The sequence below is a fragment of the Pseudophryne corroboree genome, chromosome 8 (assembly GCF_028390025.1).
Source record: "Pseudophryne corroboree isolate aPseCor3 chromosome 8, aPseCor3.hap2, whole genome shotgun sequence".
NCBI classification, from domain to species: Eukaryota; Metazoa; Chordata; class Amphibia; order Anura; family Myobatrachidae; genus Pseudophryne; species Pseudophryne corroboree.
The window spans coordinates 298,677,036-298,695,085 of record NC_086451.1 but is presented as its reverse complement, the minus strand read 5'-3'; the positions used below and the strand labels follow the sequence as shown (position 1 = coordinate 298,695,085).

Here is an 18,050-nt window from a genome sequence, read left to right as displayed (position 1 = left end):
CTGAGTGACTTTATCTCGATTTGAACCTTTTATGTAAGTGTTCAAAACATTTTAGATTTAGACTATGTGTCACCAAGCCGTCTGGCTTCAGTACCACAATATAGTGTGGAAAAATAATACCCTTTTCCTTGTCGTAGGAGGGGTACTTTGATTATCACCTGCTGGATATACAGCTTGTGAATTGTTTCCAATGCTGCCTCCCTGTCGGAGGGAGCCGTTGGTAAAGCAGACTTCAGGAACCTGCGAGGAGAAGATGTCTCGACTCTCCAATCTTTACCCCTGGGATAATACTCGTACGATCTAGGGGTCAACTTGCGAGTGATCCCACTGCGCCCTGAGACTCTTGAGACTACCCCCCCACCTTGAGTCCGCTTGCACGGCCCCAGCGTCATGCTGAGGACTTGGCAGACGCGGTGGAGGGCTTCTTTTCCTGGGAAAGGGCTGCCTGCTGCAGTCTACTTCCCTTACCTCTATGTCTGGGCAGATATGACTGGCCTTTTGCCTGCATGCCCTCATGGGAAAGGAAAGATTGAGGCTGAAAAGACGGTGTCTTTTTTAGCTGAGATGTAACTTGGGGTAAAAAAGGTTGGATTTCCCAGCTGTTGCTGTGGTCCCCAGGTCCGATGGACCGACCCCCAAATAACTCCTTCCCTTTATACAGCAATACTTCCATCTGCCGTATGGGATCTGTATCACCTGACCACTGTCGTGTCCCTGACATCTTCTGGGAGATATGGACAACGCACTTATCTTGATGCCAGAGAGCAAATATCCCTCTGTGCATCTCACATACATATATATAGAATGCATCCTATTAAATGCTCTACATGAATAAAATATTTTCAGTCAGGGAATCCGACCAAGCCAACCCAGCACTGCATCTCCAGGCTGATGGCGATCGCTGGTCGCAGTATAACCACCGTATGTGTGTATATACTTTTTAGGATATTTTTCCAGCTTCCTATCAGCTGGCTCCTTGAGGGCGGCCGTATCTGGAGACGGTAACGCCACTTGATAAGCGTGTGAGCGCCTTATCACCCTAAGGGGTGTTTCCCAACGTACCCTAATTTCTGGCGGGAAAGGGTATAACGCCAATATTTGCTATCGGGGTAACCCTACGCATCATCACACACTTCATTTTATTTTATCTGATTCAGGAAAAACTACAGGTAGTTTTTTCACTCCCACATAATACCCTTTCTTGTGGTACTTGTAGTATCAGAAACACGTAACACCTCCTTCATTGCCCTTAACGTGTGGCCCTAATGAGAAATACGTTTGTTTATTCACCGTCGACACTGTATTCAGTGTCTGTGTCTGTGTCGACCGACTGAGGTAAATGGGCGTTTTTAAAACCCCTGACGGTGTTTCTGAGACGCCTGGACCGGTCCTAATAGATTGTCGGCCGTCTCATGTCGTCAACCGACCTTGCAGCGTGTTGACATTCTCACGTAATTCTCTAAATAAGCCATCCATTCCGGTGTCGACTCCCTAGAGAGTGACATCACCATTACAGGCAATTTCTCCGCCTCCTCACCAACATCGTCCTCATACATGTCGACACACACGTACCGACACACAGCACACACACCGGGAATGCTCTGACAGAGGACAGGACCCACTAGCCCTTTGGGGAGACAGAGGGAGAGTCTGCCAGCACACACCAAAAACGCTATAATTATATAGGGACAACCTTATATAAGTGTTTCTCCCTTATAGCATCTTTTATATATATACAATATCGCCAAAATCAGTGCCCCCCCTCTCTGTTTTAACCCTGTTTCTGTAGTGCAGTGCAGGGGAGAGCCTGGGAGCCTTCTCTCCAGCTTTTCTGTGAGAGAAAATGGCGCTGTGTGCTGAGGAGATAGGCCCCGCCCCTTTTTCGGCGGGCTCGTCTCCCGCTATTTTTGAAGTTAGGCAGGGGTTAAATATCTCCATATAGCCTCTGTGGGCTATATGTGAGGTATTTTTTGCCTCTAATAAGGTTTTTATTTGCCTCTCAGAGCGCCCCCCCCAGCGCTCTGCACCCTCAGTGACTGTTGTGTGAAGTGTGCTGAGAGGAAAATGGCGCACAGCTGCAGTGCTGTGCGCTACCTTTAGAAGACTGCAGGAGTCTTCAGCCGCCGATTCTGGACCTCTTCTGTCTTCAGCATCTGCAAGGGGGCCGGCGGCGCGGCTCCGGTGACCATCCAGGCTGTACCTGTGATCGTCCCTCTGGAGCTTGATGTCCAGTAGCCAAGAAGCCAATCCATCCTGCACGCAGGTGAGTTGACTCCTTCTCCCCTCAGTCCCTCGCTGCAGTGATCCTGTTGCCAGCAGGAATCACTGTAACATAAAAAACCTAGCTAAACTTTCTCTAAGCAGCTCTTTAGGAGAGCCACCTAGATTGCACCCTTCTCGGCCGGGCACAAAAATCTAACTGGAGTCTGGAGGAGGGTCATAGGGGGAGGAGCCAGTGCACACCACCTGATCTGGTAAAAGCTTTACTTTTTTGTGCCCTGTCTCCTGCGGAGCCGCTATTCCCCATGGTCCTTTCAGGAACCCCAGCATCCACTTAGGACGATAGAGAAATACCCAAATAAAAACAGGAGACACGCACCTTGAAAGTAAAACTTTTATTTCACACCTGCCGACACACACATACTTACCTATGTTGACCCGTCGACTGCCACGTCTCCTGATCCGGGGTACCTGTGAATAAAATTATACTCTCCTCAATCCAGTGTCCAGAGATAAATCCTCGTACTTGGCAAAAAAACAAAACGAACACCCGACCAAGCCGGACTGAAAGGGGTCCCATGTTTACACATGGGACCCCTTTCCCCGAATGCCGGGACCCCACGTGACTCCTGTCACAGAGGTCCCTTCAGCCAATCAGGAAGCGCTACATCGTGGCGCTCACCTGATTGGCTGTGCGCGTCTGAGCTCAGACAGCGCATCGCACAGCTCCCTCCATTACTTTCAATGGTGGGAACTTTACCGTCAGCGGTGGGGCTACCGCGGGTAACCCCACCGGTAACCGCAAAGTTCCCACCATTGAATTTAATGGAGAGGCTTTGCGATGCGCTGTCTGACAGCTCAGATGCGCAGCCAATCCGCACAGTGCAAGGACGTTGCGCTCGCTGATTGGCTTAAGAGACCTTTCTGTGACAGCAGTCACGGGGGGGGTCTCTCTGCATTCGGGTAAAGGGGTTCCATGTGTAAACATGGGACACCTTTCAGTCCGCTGGTTCGGGTGTTCGTTTTGTTTTTTTGCCAAGTACGAGGATTTATCTCTGGACACTGGATTGAGGGGAGTATAATTTTATTCACAGGTACCCCGGATCGTTGGAGACGAGACGTGCCAGTCGGCGTGTCAACATAGGTAAGTATGTGTGTGTGTCGGCAGGTGTGAAATAAAGTTTTACACTCAAGGTGTGTCTCCTGTTTTTATTTGGGTATTTTTTCCCCAGTAGTACTACAGGTACCAGCGGGCCCATTTTTTTTTTTCTCCCGCATGCTGGTACTTGTGGTTCTCCAAGTACTAGCTTGCGGGGGAGGCTTGCTGGGACTTGTAGTACTACTGGAAAAAACAATATTCTTACACTTTTCTCAAGGCTATCAGCCCCCCATCCGCAGCCCTTGATTGGGGGGGGGACAGCCTCGGGCTTCACCCCTGGCCCTTGGGTGGCTGGGGGGGGAACCCATTGATTGAGCCCGATGCTTGTGTTAAAAATACGGGGGACCCCTACTCCCTTTTTTTTTTTTTTTTTTTGTCCCCCGTATTTTTTGCACCAGGTGCAGAGCCCGGTGCTGGTTTTAAAAATACGGGGGATCCCCTGTCCATTTTCCCCCTGGATTTTTAGAACCAGGACCAGCTCGAAGAGCCCGAGGCTGGTTATGCTTTGGAGGGGGGACCCCACGCCATTTTTTTCCGGGATTTTACCATTCCATCTTAAAAAAAATATATATATAAAAAATAAATAAATAAATAAATAAAAAATAAATAAATAATAATAAATATATATATATATATATATATATATATATATATATATATATATATATATATATATATCCAGAGGTGAAGCGCACACACTTAAAGGATGTTAGAAGGGTGCCGTGTCAATTGTTATTGATACCATAGTTCCCAATGCTTACCCTGAAAGGTAAGCTACTGTAGCTGACCCCATGATGAAGGTGTGACAACCGAAACGGGCCGTTGGGATGGCTGTTCTGCTTGAATACTGCTGAAAGCCTCATGATGAGTACTAAAAATTTTTTTCAAAAGGCCTGATAATGCTACTGATTCATTAAATGCTTTTCATATTTTTTCATATGGTGGTGTGCTGGTCTCCTTTTGACTAAACCCTTTCAGGGTAAGCATTGGGAACTATGGTATGTATGTGTGTGTGTGTGTGTGTATGTGTATGTGTATATATATATATATATATATATATATATATATATATATATATATATATATATATATATATATATATATATATATATATATATATATATATATATATATATATATATATATATATATATAATAATACTTGTGCCTCCAAATAAGACAAACCAAGTACCTAATCCCTTCTAATATAAATAGATATGCTATTGCCAATAAAAAAAAAAACACCAAAAAATACATTTTTCCATTTTTTTTATTAGTTTCACCCACCAAAGAGTGGCGGATTGAAAATTACGAATTTACTGTCTAAAAGCACTGTTGTCGAATTTCCAAACTTCAATTGAATATACTTTTGTCGAATTGCAGCATTTGTATCGTTGCAGAAAAGTCGAATTTGACAAGTCGAATTTTGAAAGTCCGTTTTTTTTTGACGGAAAGTACTGGAATTGCATTGACTATTTTATTTTTTTTTGGCGAAAGTCCCGTTTTTCGACAATTTCGTGAATTCGACCGCAATTGCATATACCCCATAATCTGTTTGGATTTTGTGTACTATACTAGTATTGCAGTCTATGACCTAGTCATGGCTGTTTATATACTGTAGTTTACCATGCAGTCTACTGTTTGCTGATATGTGACTAGTCTGACTCTTACCCTGCCCACAGGTGGAGGAGATACGGCTACGTGCTGTGCCAAATGGGACACTGAAGATAAAGTCAGCCACGTTAGCACTGGAGGGGGCGCTAGCCTGGAACTTCTTGAAGGTAACAGAATTAAGATAGTGGATAGGCACTCTCCTATAAAGGGATAATTGTGTGGTAAATTGTAACAAGACTCCAGGAGAGAGAATATGCATGACCTCTTCTCGAACCATGTTCTTTGTTGCCTGCATATTGGGTACTTGATTATGTGCACCCTGCTCCCCTATGGTATTAGTTTATCCTTAACGTTCTTGTGAGCACACTTGGGGTCTGAATCAGATTTCTGTGTATGCAGGCAAGTCTTTACGTGCAAATGCAAAAAAAAAATTTTTATTTTTTTTTGGCATATGTCCGTCCTATTCGGAGTTAGATAGAACTTGGCCACCTCTGTCTTTCTGTGAAATTGGGCGTTTGAGGGTTTTGACTGTGCATGGAACCACCGTGCCTTGTTTCTACCGGAGTGTATCTAAACCTCAGTGTGGTTCTGAGTGGTGGGTACAGGTAGGGTAGCCTGTTTCTGCCAGATCTCTTGCACCAAGCATAGTGCTAGAGCAGATACGAATGATGACTGTTGGCATAAAATCAGTGTGCGGTGCATCTTGCTGATGCACAAACCCCTATATTAGGCATATGGATTCTGGCATTAGCATAAGGTAGTAAATTAGGCTTCTTCGTCTGCTGACACTAGCCGCTCTACCCCTTTCTGCATTTGGGTGGTACACGCAGCCTGTATACAGATGCATGTTTCTTTGCTGCGGTGTGGTATGGTGCGCCGGACTGTACTATTCACAGCCAGCATTTGCTCTATTAAGTCCATTAGGAATTAATGGAGCGATCAGCTGCGAATAGTCTCAGCCCGGCATGCCATGCAGCATGCCACATCGCAGATAAAATTAACATGGCTACATCTGTAGTAGTGCAGTACTCTCCTCTGCATGGTGTTACATAAAGTGCCTATTTTATTTTGTTTTTAAATCTGTCCTCCCAACTTTAATACAAAGGCTTAATAGGGCCAAACATCTCAAGGTTATCTTTCCAACCAGATAACTACTTGGCTGGCTTTAACAAGAATCTGGTAATGTATGTAATGAAATAACCATTGCCTGTTTGCACCCAAATGCTGGAAAATGGGCAAAAATGGTAGTTCAGACAAGTTAAACTGCTTTAAAACAAGAAAATAAAACCAGCGTTCCAACTCAAAAGTGCAGCAGCAAATGCCAAGATGGTCCCCACCACCTCCAAGATTTCAACTGTACAAAAACATAATTTTGCAGATGCGCGCACCCTCTGTGATCTAGGAAACAAATACTTAATGTCCAATAAGTCACTGGAGAAACAGTCTCTGAAGTCTCAATTCACCATAGATTATAACCAGCAGGTCTATCCACGTCCTCTCTTGGTGGTTTAAATGTCTTTCCTTCAAAATGTGGTTGTGGTCTCGTTACCAACCCAAAATTAAAGAGGGTATATAGTAAGGCACAATTTTTATTTAAGAAAATATTTGTTTAAAAAGAGTAATTTGCATAAACGGCAAAACATCCAGTCCACCGTCTGGCAGAAGTGCGTACCAGATATCTTGGGGTGTCATGAAGTGCCCACCCAAACAAGTTTTTGTGATGTCAAATGGCGATGGCCGATGGTCAACCAGAGTGGACAAGAGGGAGTTATGTAGTTTTTTTATTTATTAACAGTTTCTTATATAGCGCAGCATATTCTGTTGCGCTTTACAATTAGAACAGTAATAGAACAAAACTGGGTAAAAACAGACAGACATAGAGGTAGGAAGGCCCTGCTCGCAAGCTTACAATCTATAGGGAAATATAATGTAGTTAGATGAGGTTGGAGATGTAGGGAGCAGTGGAGTTGGAGAGGGCCTTGTACATGAGGGTGAGGCGTTTGGAGAGGATTCTGTAGGGAAATATGAATGCAGTGCAGGTTTTGTTGAAGAGTGGCAGATGTAGAGCGGTTGGAGAGGAATAGAAGTTGAGCTGCGGAGTTTAGAACAGATCGGAGTGGGGGTGAGATAGGAGCATGGGAGTCCAGTAAGGACAATGTTGCAATAGTAGAGCCGTGAGATGACCAGTGAGGGGATTATAAATTTAGCCTGACTCTGGGAGAGGAACAGCCTGATCCGATCGATGTTGTGTAGCTGGAACCAACAGGATTGAGACAGAGACTAAACGTGGTGGGTGAAGGAGAGGAAGGATCAAGAGTGACACCCAAGCAGCGGAGTTTGGGAACAGGAAGGATGATGGTGTTGAGAACAGTGACAGATATTAGTGAGGGTGGAGACCCTGGATGAGGGGAAAGGTGATTGCGTTTGGTTTTGTCCATGTTGAGCTTCAGGGAGTGCGTACAACATCCAGGAGGAGATGGCGGAGAGGCAGCTGGGTACCCGAGAGAAGACCAAGTGAGAGGTTAGGAGAGGAGAGTTATTGTTGCGTATCGTCTGCATAGAGGTGGTATTAAAAGCCGAAGGGGCTTATGAGCACATCCGGGGAAGAGGTGTACAGGGAGAAGAGAAGGGAGCCCAGGACAGAGCCATGTGGGACACCGGCGGGGAATATGGAAGGGGGTGTTGCGGAACCGAAGACAGAAGGAGCGGTTACTGATGTAAGGGGTGAACCAGGTAAGAACAGTGCTGGAGAGGCCAACGGTCTGGAGGGTGTGGAGGAGAGTATGATCTATAATGTAAAAGGCCACAGAGGTCCAGGAGAATTAGCAGAGAGAAGAGACTGACTTGTCCGAGAGGTAGCTGGTGATCTGGATGTACACCAGCCTCAAGTAAATGGGAGCAGAGAGATGGGACGGTAGCTAGCAGGTGAGGAAGGGTCAAGGTTGGGTTTTCTAAGAATAGGAGACATTAGCATGTTTGAATGGTGAGGGAAAGATGCCGGTAGAGAGTGATCGGTTGAAAAGATAAGCAAACTACTGAGGTTTTGAATTGAACTTATGTACTTCATACTATGTTTATTACATTCCATTTCCTTACTCTTTTTGTTAATGGTTGATAATGATGCTACAAGGTATCGTTTGTCACGTCAATGCTTTAATGCACTCATTTTGTACAAAAACATCTTGTGAATAATGTATTTTCTCTAACGTCCTAGTGGATGCTGGGGACTCCGTCAGGACCATGGGGAATAGCGGCTCCGCAGGAGACAGGGCACAAAAGCAAGCTTTTAGGATCACATGGTGTGTACTGGCTCCTCCCCCTATGACCCTCCTCCAAGCCTCAGTTAGGTTTTTGTGCCCGGTCGAGAAGGGTGCAATCTAGGTGGCTCTCTTAAAGAGTTACTTAGAAAAAGTTTTTAGGTTCTTTATTTTCAGTGAGTCCTGCTGGCAACAGGCTCACTGCATCGAGGGACTTAGGGGAGAGATTTTCAACTCACCTGCGTGCAGGATGGATTGGATTCTTAGGCTACTGGACATAGCTCCAGAGGGAGTCGGAACACAGGGCTCGCCCTGGGGTTCGTCCCGGAGCCGCGCCGCCGACCCCCCTTGCAGACGCTGAAGATGAAGAGGTCCGGAACCAGGCGGCAGAAGACTCAGTCTTCATCAGGTAGCGCACAGCACTGCAGCTGTGCGCCATTGTTGTCAGCACACTTCACACAGCGGTCACGGAGGGTGCAGGGCGCTGGGGGGGGGCGCCCTGGGCAGCAATGTATAATACCTGTATGGCGAAAAATACATCACATACAGCCCTTGAGGCTATATGGATGTATTTAACCCCTGCCAGATATCTAAAACTCCGGAGAAGAAGCCCGCCGAAAAGGGGGCGGGGCCTATTCTCCTCAGCACACAGCGCCATTTTCCCTCACAGAAAGGCTGGTGGGAAGGCTCCCATGCTCTCCCCTGCACTGCACTACAGAAACAGGGTTAAAACAGAGAGGGGGGGCACTGATTTGGCGATATGTATATTTATTAAAATGCTATAAGGATGGAACACTTTTATATAAAGGTTGTCCCTGGATAATTATAGCGTTTTGGTGTGTGCTGGCAAACTCTCCCTCTGTCTCCCCAAAGGGCTAGTGGGTCCTGTCCTCTATCAGAGCATTCCCTATGTGTGTGCTGTATGTCGGTACGTGTGTGTCGACATGTATGAGGAAAATATTGGTGAGGAGGCGGAGCAAATTGCCTGTAATGGTGATGTCACTCTCTAGGGAGTCGACACCGGAATGGATGGCTTATTTATGGAAATTACGTGACAATGTCAACACGCTGCAAGCCGGTTGACGACATGAGAGGGCCGGCGAACAAATTAGTATCTGTCCAGGCGTCTCAAACACCGTCAGGGGCTGTAAAATGCCCATTTACCTCAGTCGGTCGACACAGACCCAGACACGTACACTGATTTCAGTGTCGACAGTGAAGAAACAAACGTATTTTCTTTTAGGGCCACACGTTAAGGGCAATGAAGGAGGTGTTACATATTTCTGATACTCCAAGTACCACAAAAAAGGGTATTATGTGTGAGGTGAAAAAACTACCTGTAGTTTTTCCTGAATCAGATAAATTAAATGAAGTGTGTGATGATGCGTGGGTTTCCCCCGATAGAAAATTATTGGCGGTATACCCTTTCCCGCCAGAAGTTAAGGCGCGGTGGGAAACACCCCTCAGGGTGGATAAGGCGCTCACACGCTTATCAGAACAAGTGGCGGTACCATCTACGGATAGGGCCGTACTTAAGGAGCCAGCTGATAGGAGGCTGAAAAATATCCTAAAAAGTATACACACACATGCTGGTGTTATACTACGACCAGCGATCGCCTCAGCCTGGATGTGCAGAGCTGAGGTGGCTTGGTCGGATTCCCTGACTAAAAATATTGATACCTTTGACAGGGACAGTATTTTATTGACTATAGAGCATTTAAAGGATGCATTTCTATATATGCGAGATGCGCAGAGGGATATTTGCACTCTGGCATCAAGAGTAAATGCGATGTCCATATCTGCAAGAAGATGTTTATGGACACGACAGTGGTCAGGTGATGCAGATTCCAAACGGCACAAAGATGTATTGCCGTATAAAGGGGAGGAGTTATTTGGGGTCGGTCCATGGGACCTGGTGGCCAGGGCAACTGCTGGAAAATCCACCGTTTTTTACCCTAAGTCACATCTCTGCAGAAAAAGACACCGTCTTTTCAGCCTCAGTCCTTTCGTCCCTATAAGAGTCATATCTGCCCAGGGATAGAGGAAAGGGAAGAAGACTGCAGCAGGCAGCCCATTCCCAGGAACAGAAGCCCTCCACCGCTTCTACCAAGTTCTCAGCATGACGCTGGGACCGTACAGGACCCCTGGATCCTACAAGTAGTATCCAAGGGGTACAGATTGGAATGTCGAGAGCTTTCCCCCCTCGCAGGTTCCTGTAGTCTGCTGTACCAATGTCTCCCTCCGACAGGGAGGCAGTATTGAAAACAATTCACAAGCTGTATTCCCAGCAGGTGATAATAAATTTACCCCTCCGACAACAAGGAAAGGGGTATTACTCCACACTATATGGTGGTACTGAAGGCTAGGTGAGACCTATTCTAAATCTGAAAAATTTGAACACTTACAAGGGTTCAAATCCAGATGGAGTCACTCAGAGCAGTGATAGCAAAGAACAAGGGGACTATATGGTGTCCCGGGACATCAGGGATGCTTACCTCCATGTCCCAAAATTTGCCTTTTCTCACCAAGGGTACCTCAGGTTCGTGGTACAGAACTGTCACTCAGTTTCAAGACAATGCCGTTGGATTGTCCAAGGCACCCCGGGTCCTTACCAAGGTAATGACCGAAAGGAGGATTCGTCTTCAAAGAAAATGGACGACCTCCTGATAAGAACAAGGTCCAGAGAACAGTTGGAGGTCGGAGTAGCACTATCTCAAGTAGTTCTACGACAGCACGGGTGGATTCTAAATATTCCAAAACCGCAGTTGTTCCGACGACACGTCTGCTGGTCCTAGGGATGATTCTGGACACAGTCCAGGAAAAGGTGTTTCTCCCAGAGGAGAAAGCCAGGGAGTTATCCGAGCTAATCGGGATCCTCCTAAAACCAGGAAAAGTGTCGGTGCATCATTGCACAAGAGTCCTGGTAAAAATGGTGGCTTATTACGAAGCGCTTCCATTCGGCAGATTTCACGCAAGAACTCTTCAGTGGGATCTGCTGGACAAATGGTCCGGATCGCATCTTCAGATGCATCAGCGGATAACCCTATATCCAAGGACAAGGGTGTCTCTCCTGTGGTGATTACAGAGTGCTCATCTTCTAGAGGGCCGCAGATTCGGCATTCAGGATTGGATGCTCGTGACCACGGAGGCCAGCCTGAGAGGCTGGGGAGCAGTCACACAAGGAGTGTGATCAAGTCTGGAGAATTCTCTCCACATAAATATACTGGAGCTAAGAGCAAATTTATAATGCTCTAAGCTTAGCAAGACCTCTGCTTCAAGGTCAGCCGGTATTGATCCAGTGGGATAACATCACGGCAGTCGCCCACGTAAACAGAAAGGGCGGCACAAGAAGCAGGAGGGCAGTGGCAAAACTGCAAGGATTTTTCGCTAGGCGGAAAATCATGTGATAGCACTGTCAGCAGTGTTCATTCCGGGAGTGGACGACTGGGAAGCAGACTTCCTCAGCAGGCACGACCTCCACCCGGGAGAGTGGGAACTTCATCGGGAAGTTTTCCGCATGATTGTGAACCGTTGGGAAAGACCAAAGGTGGACATGATGGCGTCCCGCCCGAACAAAAAAATGGGACAGGTATTGCGCCAGGTCACGAGACCTTCAAGCGATAGCTGTGGACGTCCTGGTAACACCGTGGGTGTAACAGTCGGTGTATGTGTTCCCTTCTCTGCTTCTCATAACCAAGGTATTGAGAATTATAAGACATAGAGGAGTAAGAACTATACTCGTGGCTCCGGATTGGCCAAGAGGGACTTGGTAACCGGAACTTCAAGAGATGCTCACAGAGGACTAATGGCCTCGGGAGCTAAGAAGGGATTTGCTTTCAGCAAGTACCATGTCTGTTCCAAGAGGAACCGTGGCATCGGCCTTTAAGAAAGGACCTGCTCCAGCAGGGACCTTGTCTGTTCCAAGACTTACCGCGACTGCGTTTGACGGCATGGCGGTTTGAACGCCGGATCCTAAGGGAAAAGGCATTCCGGAAGAGGTCATACCTACCCTGGTCAAAGCCAGGAAGGAGGTGACCGCACAACGTTATCACCACATGTGGTAAAAATATGTTGCGTGAGTGAGGCCAGGAGGGCCCCACGAAAAAATTTCAACTAGGTCGATTTCTGCACTTCCTGCAAACAGGAGTGTCTATGAGCCTCAAATTGGGGTCCATTAAGGTTCAAGTTTCGGCCTTATAGATTTTCTTCCAGAAAGAATTGGCTTTAGTTCCTGAAGTCCAGACGTTTGTCAAGGGAGTATTGCATATACAGCCCTTGTGTGCCTCCAGTGGCACCGTGGGATCTCAACGTAGTGTTGGGATTCCTCAAATCATATTGGTTTGAACCACTCAAATCTGTGGATTTGAAATATCTCACATGGAAAGTGACCATGCTGTTGGCCCTGGCCTCGGCCAGGCGATTGTCAAAATTGGCGGTTTTGTCTTACAAAAGCCCATATTTGATTTTCCATTCGGACAGGGCAGAACTGCGGACTCGTCCCCAGTTTCTTCCTAAGGTGGTGTCAGCGTTTCACCTGAAACAACCTATTGTGGTGCCTGCGGCTACTAGGGACTTGGAGGACTCCAAGTTGCTAGACGTTGTCAGGGCCCTGAAAATATATATATATATAAAATTCCAGGACGGCTGGAGTCAGAAAGTCTGACTTGCTGTTTATATTGTAGGCACCCAAAAAGCTGGGTGCTCCTGCTTCTAAGCAGACTATTGCTCGTTGGATTTGTAGTACAATTCAGCTTGCACATTCTGTGGCAGGCCTGCCACAGCCAAAATCTGTAAATGCCCATTCCACAAGGAAGGTGGGCTCATCTTGGGCGGCTGCCCGAGGGGTCTCGGCTTTACAACTTTGCCGAGCAGCTACTTGGTCAGGGGCAAACACGTTTGCTGAATTCTACAAATTTGATACCCTGGCTGAGGAGGACCTGGAGTTCTCTCATTCGGTGCTGCAGAGTCATCCGCACTCTCCCGCCCGTTTGGGAGCTTTGGTATAATCCCCATGGTCCTGACGGAGTCCCCAGCATCCACTAGGACGTTAGAGAAAATAAGATTTTACTTACCGATAAATCTATTTCTCATAGTCCGTAGTGGATGCTGGGCGCCCATCCCAAGTGCGGATTGTCTGCATTACTTGTACATAGTTATTGTTACAAAAAAATCGGGTTATTATTGTTGTGAGCCATCTTTTTTAGAGGCTACTTCATTGTTATCATACTGTTAACTGGGTTCAAATCACAAGTTGTACGGTGTGATTGGTGTGGCTGGTATGAGTCTTACCCGGGATTCAAGATCCTTCCTTATTGTGTACGCTCGTCCGGGCACAGTACCCAACTGAGGCTTGGAGGAGGGTCATAGGGGGAGGAGCCAGTACACACCATGTGATCCTAAAAGCTTGCTTTTGTGCCCTGTCTCCTGCGGAGCCGCTATTCCCCATGGTCCTGACGGAGTCCCCAGCATCCACTACGGACTATGAGAAATAGATTTATCGGTAAGTAAAATCTTATTTTTATTCATGCTTCAAAAAAAGAAAAGAAAAAGGATGAGCAAGGTGGGGGAGAGGGAGCGAATGAGGTGGGAAGGTAGGGAGTCCAGGGGAGAGGATAAGATGGAGTGGACTTCCTTGTCTGTAGTGGGTTGGAAGGAACACGAGGTGGAATGGTGGGGGCTAACAAGGGGAGATGGGAGAAGATTTAATGACGGATTGCTTCAATTTTGGAGGAGAAGGAGGCAGTCGGCGGCAGTGAGGGAGGATGGGAGGGGGGGTTAGTCGGAGAGTATTTCTTTAAAGTATCAGAGGTGGCGGGGACTGGAGGAGTGAGATGCGGGATTGGATAAAGGATTGCTTGGCGAGGGAAAGGACAGAGAAAATAAACTTGAAATGGAGGAAATCCGCCAGAGAGCAAGATTTCCTCCAGAGACGCTCGACAGTGCATGAGCATTTTTGCAGGAAACGTCAGTTTGGAGTGCCAGGGTTGGGGTTTATAATGGCTTAGGGGGACAGATGAGATGGGGGCAACAGAATCGAGTGCGGAGGTGAGTGGCATTATAGAAGGAGGCTGCCTGGTTGGGGTAAGCCATGGTGGCTGGAGGACAAAAGTGTATCAAGGGAGGATAGAACAGCGTAGTCAAGAGACCAGAGATTGCGTCTGGTGATGGTGGGTCTGCTAGTGGGAAGAAGAGGAGAGAGATGAGAGGGTAAAGGAGAGTAGATGATGGTCGGAGAGGGGGAATGGAGAGCTGGAGAAGTCGGATCACTCCGGTGGGTGAAGACGAGGTCCAGAGAGTGGCCGAGACTGAGTTGGTGTAGAAGTCCATTTGAAATTGGCCAAAGGAGAAAGGGAGGACAAGTAGATTAGTAGATGCTGGTTTAGTGATGTCAACAGGGATGTTAAAGTCACCGAGGATGGTAGTGGGGAAAGTCGGGCAGCAAAATTGTTGAGGAATGAGGAGGAGGGGCTGGGAGGTTGGTAGATGACTGCCACATGGAGGTGAATGGGGTAGAAGAGGAGGATAGAGTGGACCTCAAAGGTGGAGAAAATGAGGGAGGGTTCAGGTGGGATGGTGCAAAAGGTGCAGTTTAGGGAGAGGAGGATTGGCGGTTGTCAAGTCTGACATAGTGGGTGAAGGAGTAGCCCCATAAGAGAGGGCAGCAGGGGAGATGGAGTCAGAGGAGGTGAGCCAGGTTTCGGTAATAGCGAAATGGGTAAGAGAGTGGGAGATGAAGAGGTCGTGGATAGTGGCCATTTTGTTGCAGATTATTCTGGCATTCCGGAGTGCACAAGAGAAGGGGGAAGGAAGGGACAAGGGAGATGTGGTTCAGGTTGGCTGGATTGTGGGTATGTGGGGGTGGGGTGAGAGCTGGCAGAATGGATTGGTATGGGACAGGGTCTAAGAGCCATATCTCCGGTAGAATACATTAGTAGTGGTCAGAGGAAGATTGTGAGAATGGAGAGGGTGAAAATACTTACAAAAATATAGCAAAAGTTAACAGTAGGTGTACTAAAAGCAAAGGCAGTGCATACGGGATTTTGTGGGGCATAACAGCAAGCTGAAATTGTGACACAGTAGATAGTGATATTTTGAAGAATAGAAAGCAATGATTGTGATCATTGAGGTTTATAGACAGGGAGCTCTGTGAGGGGTGTCCAGGTTGTGCATTCAGCAGGTGTTGGAGGTGGTGAGTTATTTGATGCACTGTTTGTTGAAAGCAGTCTGTTTGGTGGTGTTATGGAAGCAGGTGGGTCATTCCATGAAAATTGTTCTTTTTTATGTAACGTGTTTTACCAGTTTTCATGACTAGCTTTGCATCAAAATTTAAATCATATCAAGTACCACACATTTTATTTTGCACAAAATATTCAAAACACATGCTCAAAAAAATATATTTCACAATAAATATATTTCAAAATGTAACGTTTACCATGGAATGACCCAGGTGCATTGTCCTGGTTTATCTCCGACATATCTCCGTAATTATAAAATTTCATCACGCTTTACACTAACATGGCTTCACAGCCTACACTATACTGATTAACCTGCAGAGCTGAGTAGAGGTCTAATTGAAAGCCCCCACCCCCAGAAGACTGCCCAAAGCAAAAGGTTTATAGCAGAGTGTGAACAGAGTCAAGTACACGACCACCAATACACAATGATTCCCTGTCTAACTACAGACTGAGTGTTACGAATATAAAATCCAATTTACCTAAGAGAAAAGGCATATAGCAGATGCAGAGTTGCTGGGAGTATGAATCCAATTTACATGTGGAAGTCAAGCAGAGAGAGGGGGGGTCACATCAGTTGAAGGATCTCTGGCATATTTCCATAATGCTTTTTAAAATTCCATCACACTAACACACGTTACAGCCTACTTTTATGTCTTGCAATGGAGGTCCTTGTATTAGTTAATTGTATCATTGCACGCATTTTTTGTGTGAGCTTTGATGGTTTTGCAGTAAAATTTCTTAAGCCGCATATATTGTATTGACAATGTACTTAATTGCTACATAATATAACTTTATTTTATCTTTTACACCATTACAGGTAAAGTTCTACCTGGAGTTGATGCCCTCAGTAACGTGTAAGCGGTTTCTTGGGATACATTAGTGATATTGAGTGTTCGCAGCTTGGGTCACAGTCCTGGAGAAAGGACACTGAAGTTTAAACCCAGATACACCCACAAGCACTTTACCCAAATATCCCACAGTTCTTATCTGGACCTATAATGTGGTTAGATCAATCACTTGGCAACCTCTGTCCATTGCTTTGTTAGTGTCATTGGTAATAATAGGGGTTAAAAAATAATTTCCCTATTGCCCAGGGAACATCATGTACGGACAGAGTGTCTTGCAGCGTGTTCAAGGCTCCTGTGTGTGATGTGCTGCTGTTGCTCCTAGATGTATATATTGCCCTGTAGATGTTTCTTTGTGGGGTCTATGTTAATTCACAAAATTCTAAATGTTCAACGGTTTACCAGACACATGGGCTCTCCAGTTAAAATCCAGCACTCAAAATAATAAAAATGTACCATACATTAGATCCAGGCTGTTCTAATTATTTATATCATTAATTGTGTGTGTATATGTGAATGTTGATACATGACCAGCAGACTGTCCATAGAGGTAAAACGCGGCTGAATATGAGATTGCAATTTCCTTAATTTTAGTTTTTGTCTTGTGTATTCTAAGAGGCAATGTAACATTGTTCGTAAAAATAAATATATGTATGTGTAGAGAGAGAGGGGCCGCTTATCGTTGGTGCCTCTACACTGAACGATATGAACGTGTTCTCGTTCATTAATGAACGAGAACGTTCATTGAAATCGCCTAATGTGTGTAGGGCCTATAAGAGCAGGGGTTCTTAACTCCAGTCCTCAAGTACCTCTACCAGGTCATGTTTTGTGGATTAATTTAATCATGCACAGGTGAATTATCTTTTGTTGGATCAGTAATTATCCCACCTACTTCAACAAGATCTGGTGGGAAAAGTTGAGGGTTAATGTTGATAACCACTGGTTTAGAGTAAAGGATACATAATTCCTTTTTTATATTTGAGTTAACAAAAAAAAAAAATTTTAATCCTGTTTACACCCAGTTGTCTTAAGAACAGTTGGTCAAATAAACACGTTTCAAGGATAATCGCACCATGCAGACGATGGTTTTTACTTGACCGTAGTGTAACTAGCATGAAAAACGTACCCCTACTGTACAATACCACAGACATTTGAGGTCGTGATTATTTTGTTTTGTTTTTTTTAGATTTCTACAGCCTTGTATTTTTACATTGTTATAGAATGCTTCCTGCAGCAAGATCCTCCTAGTTTACCAATAAGGAGAGATGGTCTCCTGGTGTAGTGTGTGTGTGTGTGTGTGTGTGTGTGCTACTGTTCACAAGCAGAGACGAAGACCACCAAGTAGTGCTGACACAAAAATGGTTTAACTTCTTGTTTTAAACATTGCCTGTCTAATTGAAGACCTTTTAAAATAAAGCCCACAGTTGTGAGGTATAAGTGTAGCCACTGACTTTGACTACTAATGTTTTCCCAGAATTACACACCCTGATTTTTCTCTGGTTTGTGTGTTATCAACAAATCGTGTTCCATAAACACTTCAGCCTAAATTCAAGACCATTGGTGTAGCTGTAGTACCTCCTCGCTACTTTACAGTAGTTTGAAAGTGATCAAAATGTGTATATGTGTATTTATTCTGAGTAGCCTTTTAAAAGGCTATTTTGTTTCAATAGATGACAAGTATTGTAGTTAGGTGCCTTCTATGGTCTGATTTACATCACAC

The 18,050-nt window shown here is 45.7% G+C and overlaps 1 protein-coding gene across 1 annotated transcript in view; it reads left to right on the top strand.

Annotated features, from left to right (window-relative positions):
* LOC134949004 (phosphoglycerate kinase) overlaps positions 1-16,795 on the top strand; it is a 99,188-nt gene extending 82,393 nt beyond the window's left edge. Inside the window, exons 10-11 of the mRNA XM_063937330.1 lie at positions 5,062-5,160; positions 16,303-16,795. Of these exons, the coding sequence (XP_063793400.1) occupies positions 5,062-5,160; positions 16,303-16,343 (140 nt within the window). The 3' untranslated portion in view covers positions 16,344-16,795. The remainder of the gene's footprint in view (positions 1-5,061; positions 5,161-16,302) is intronic.
* Positions 16,796-18,050: the final 1,255 nt, after the last annotated feature.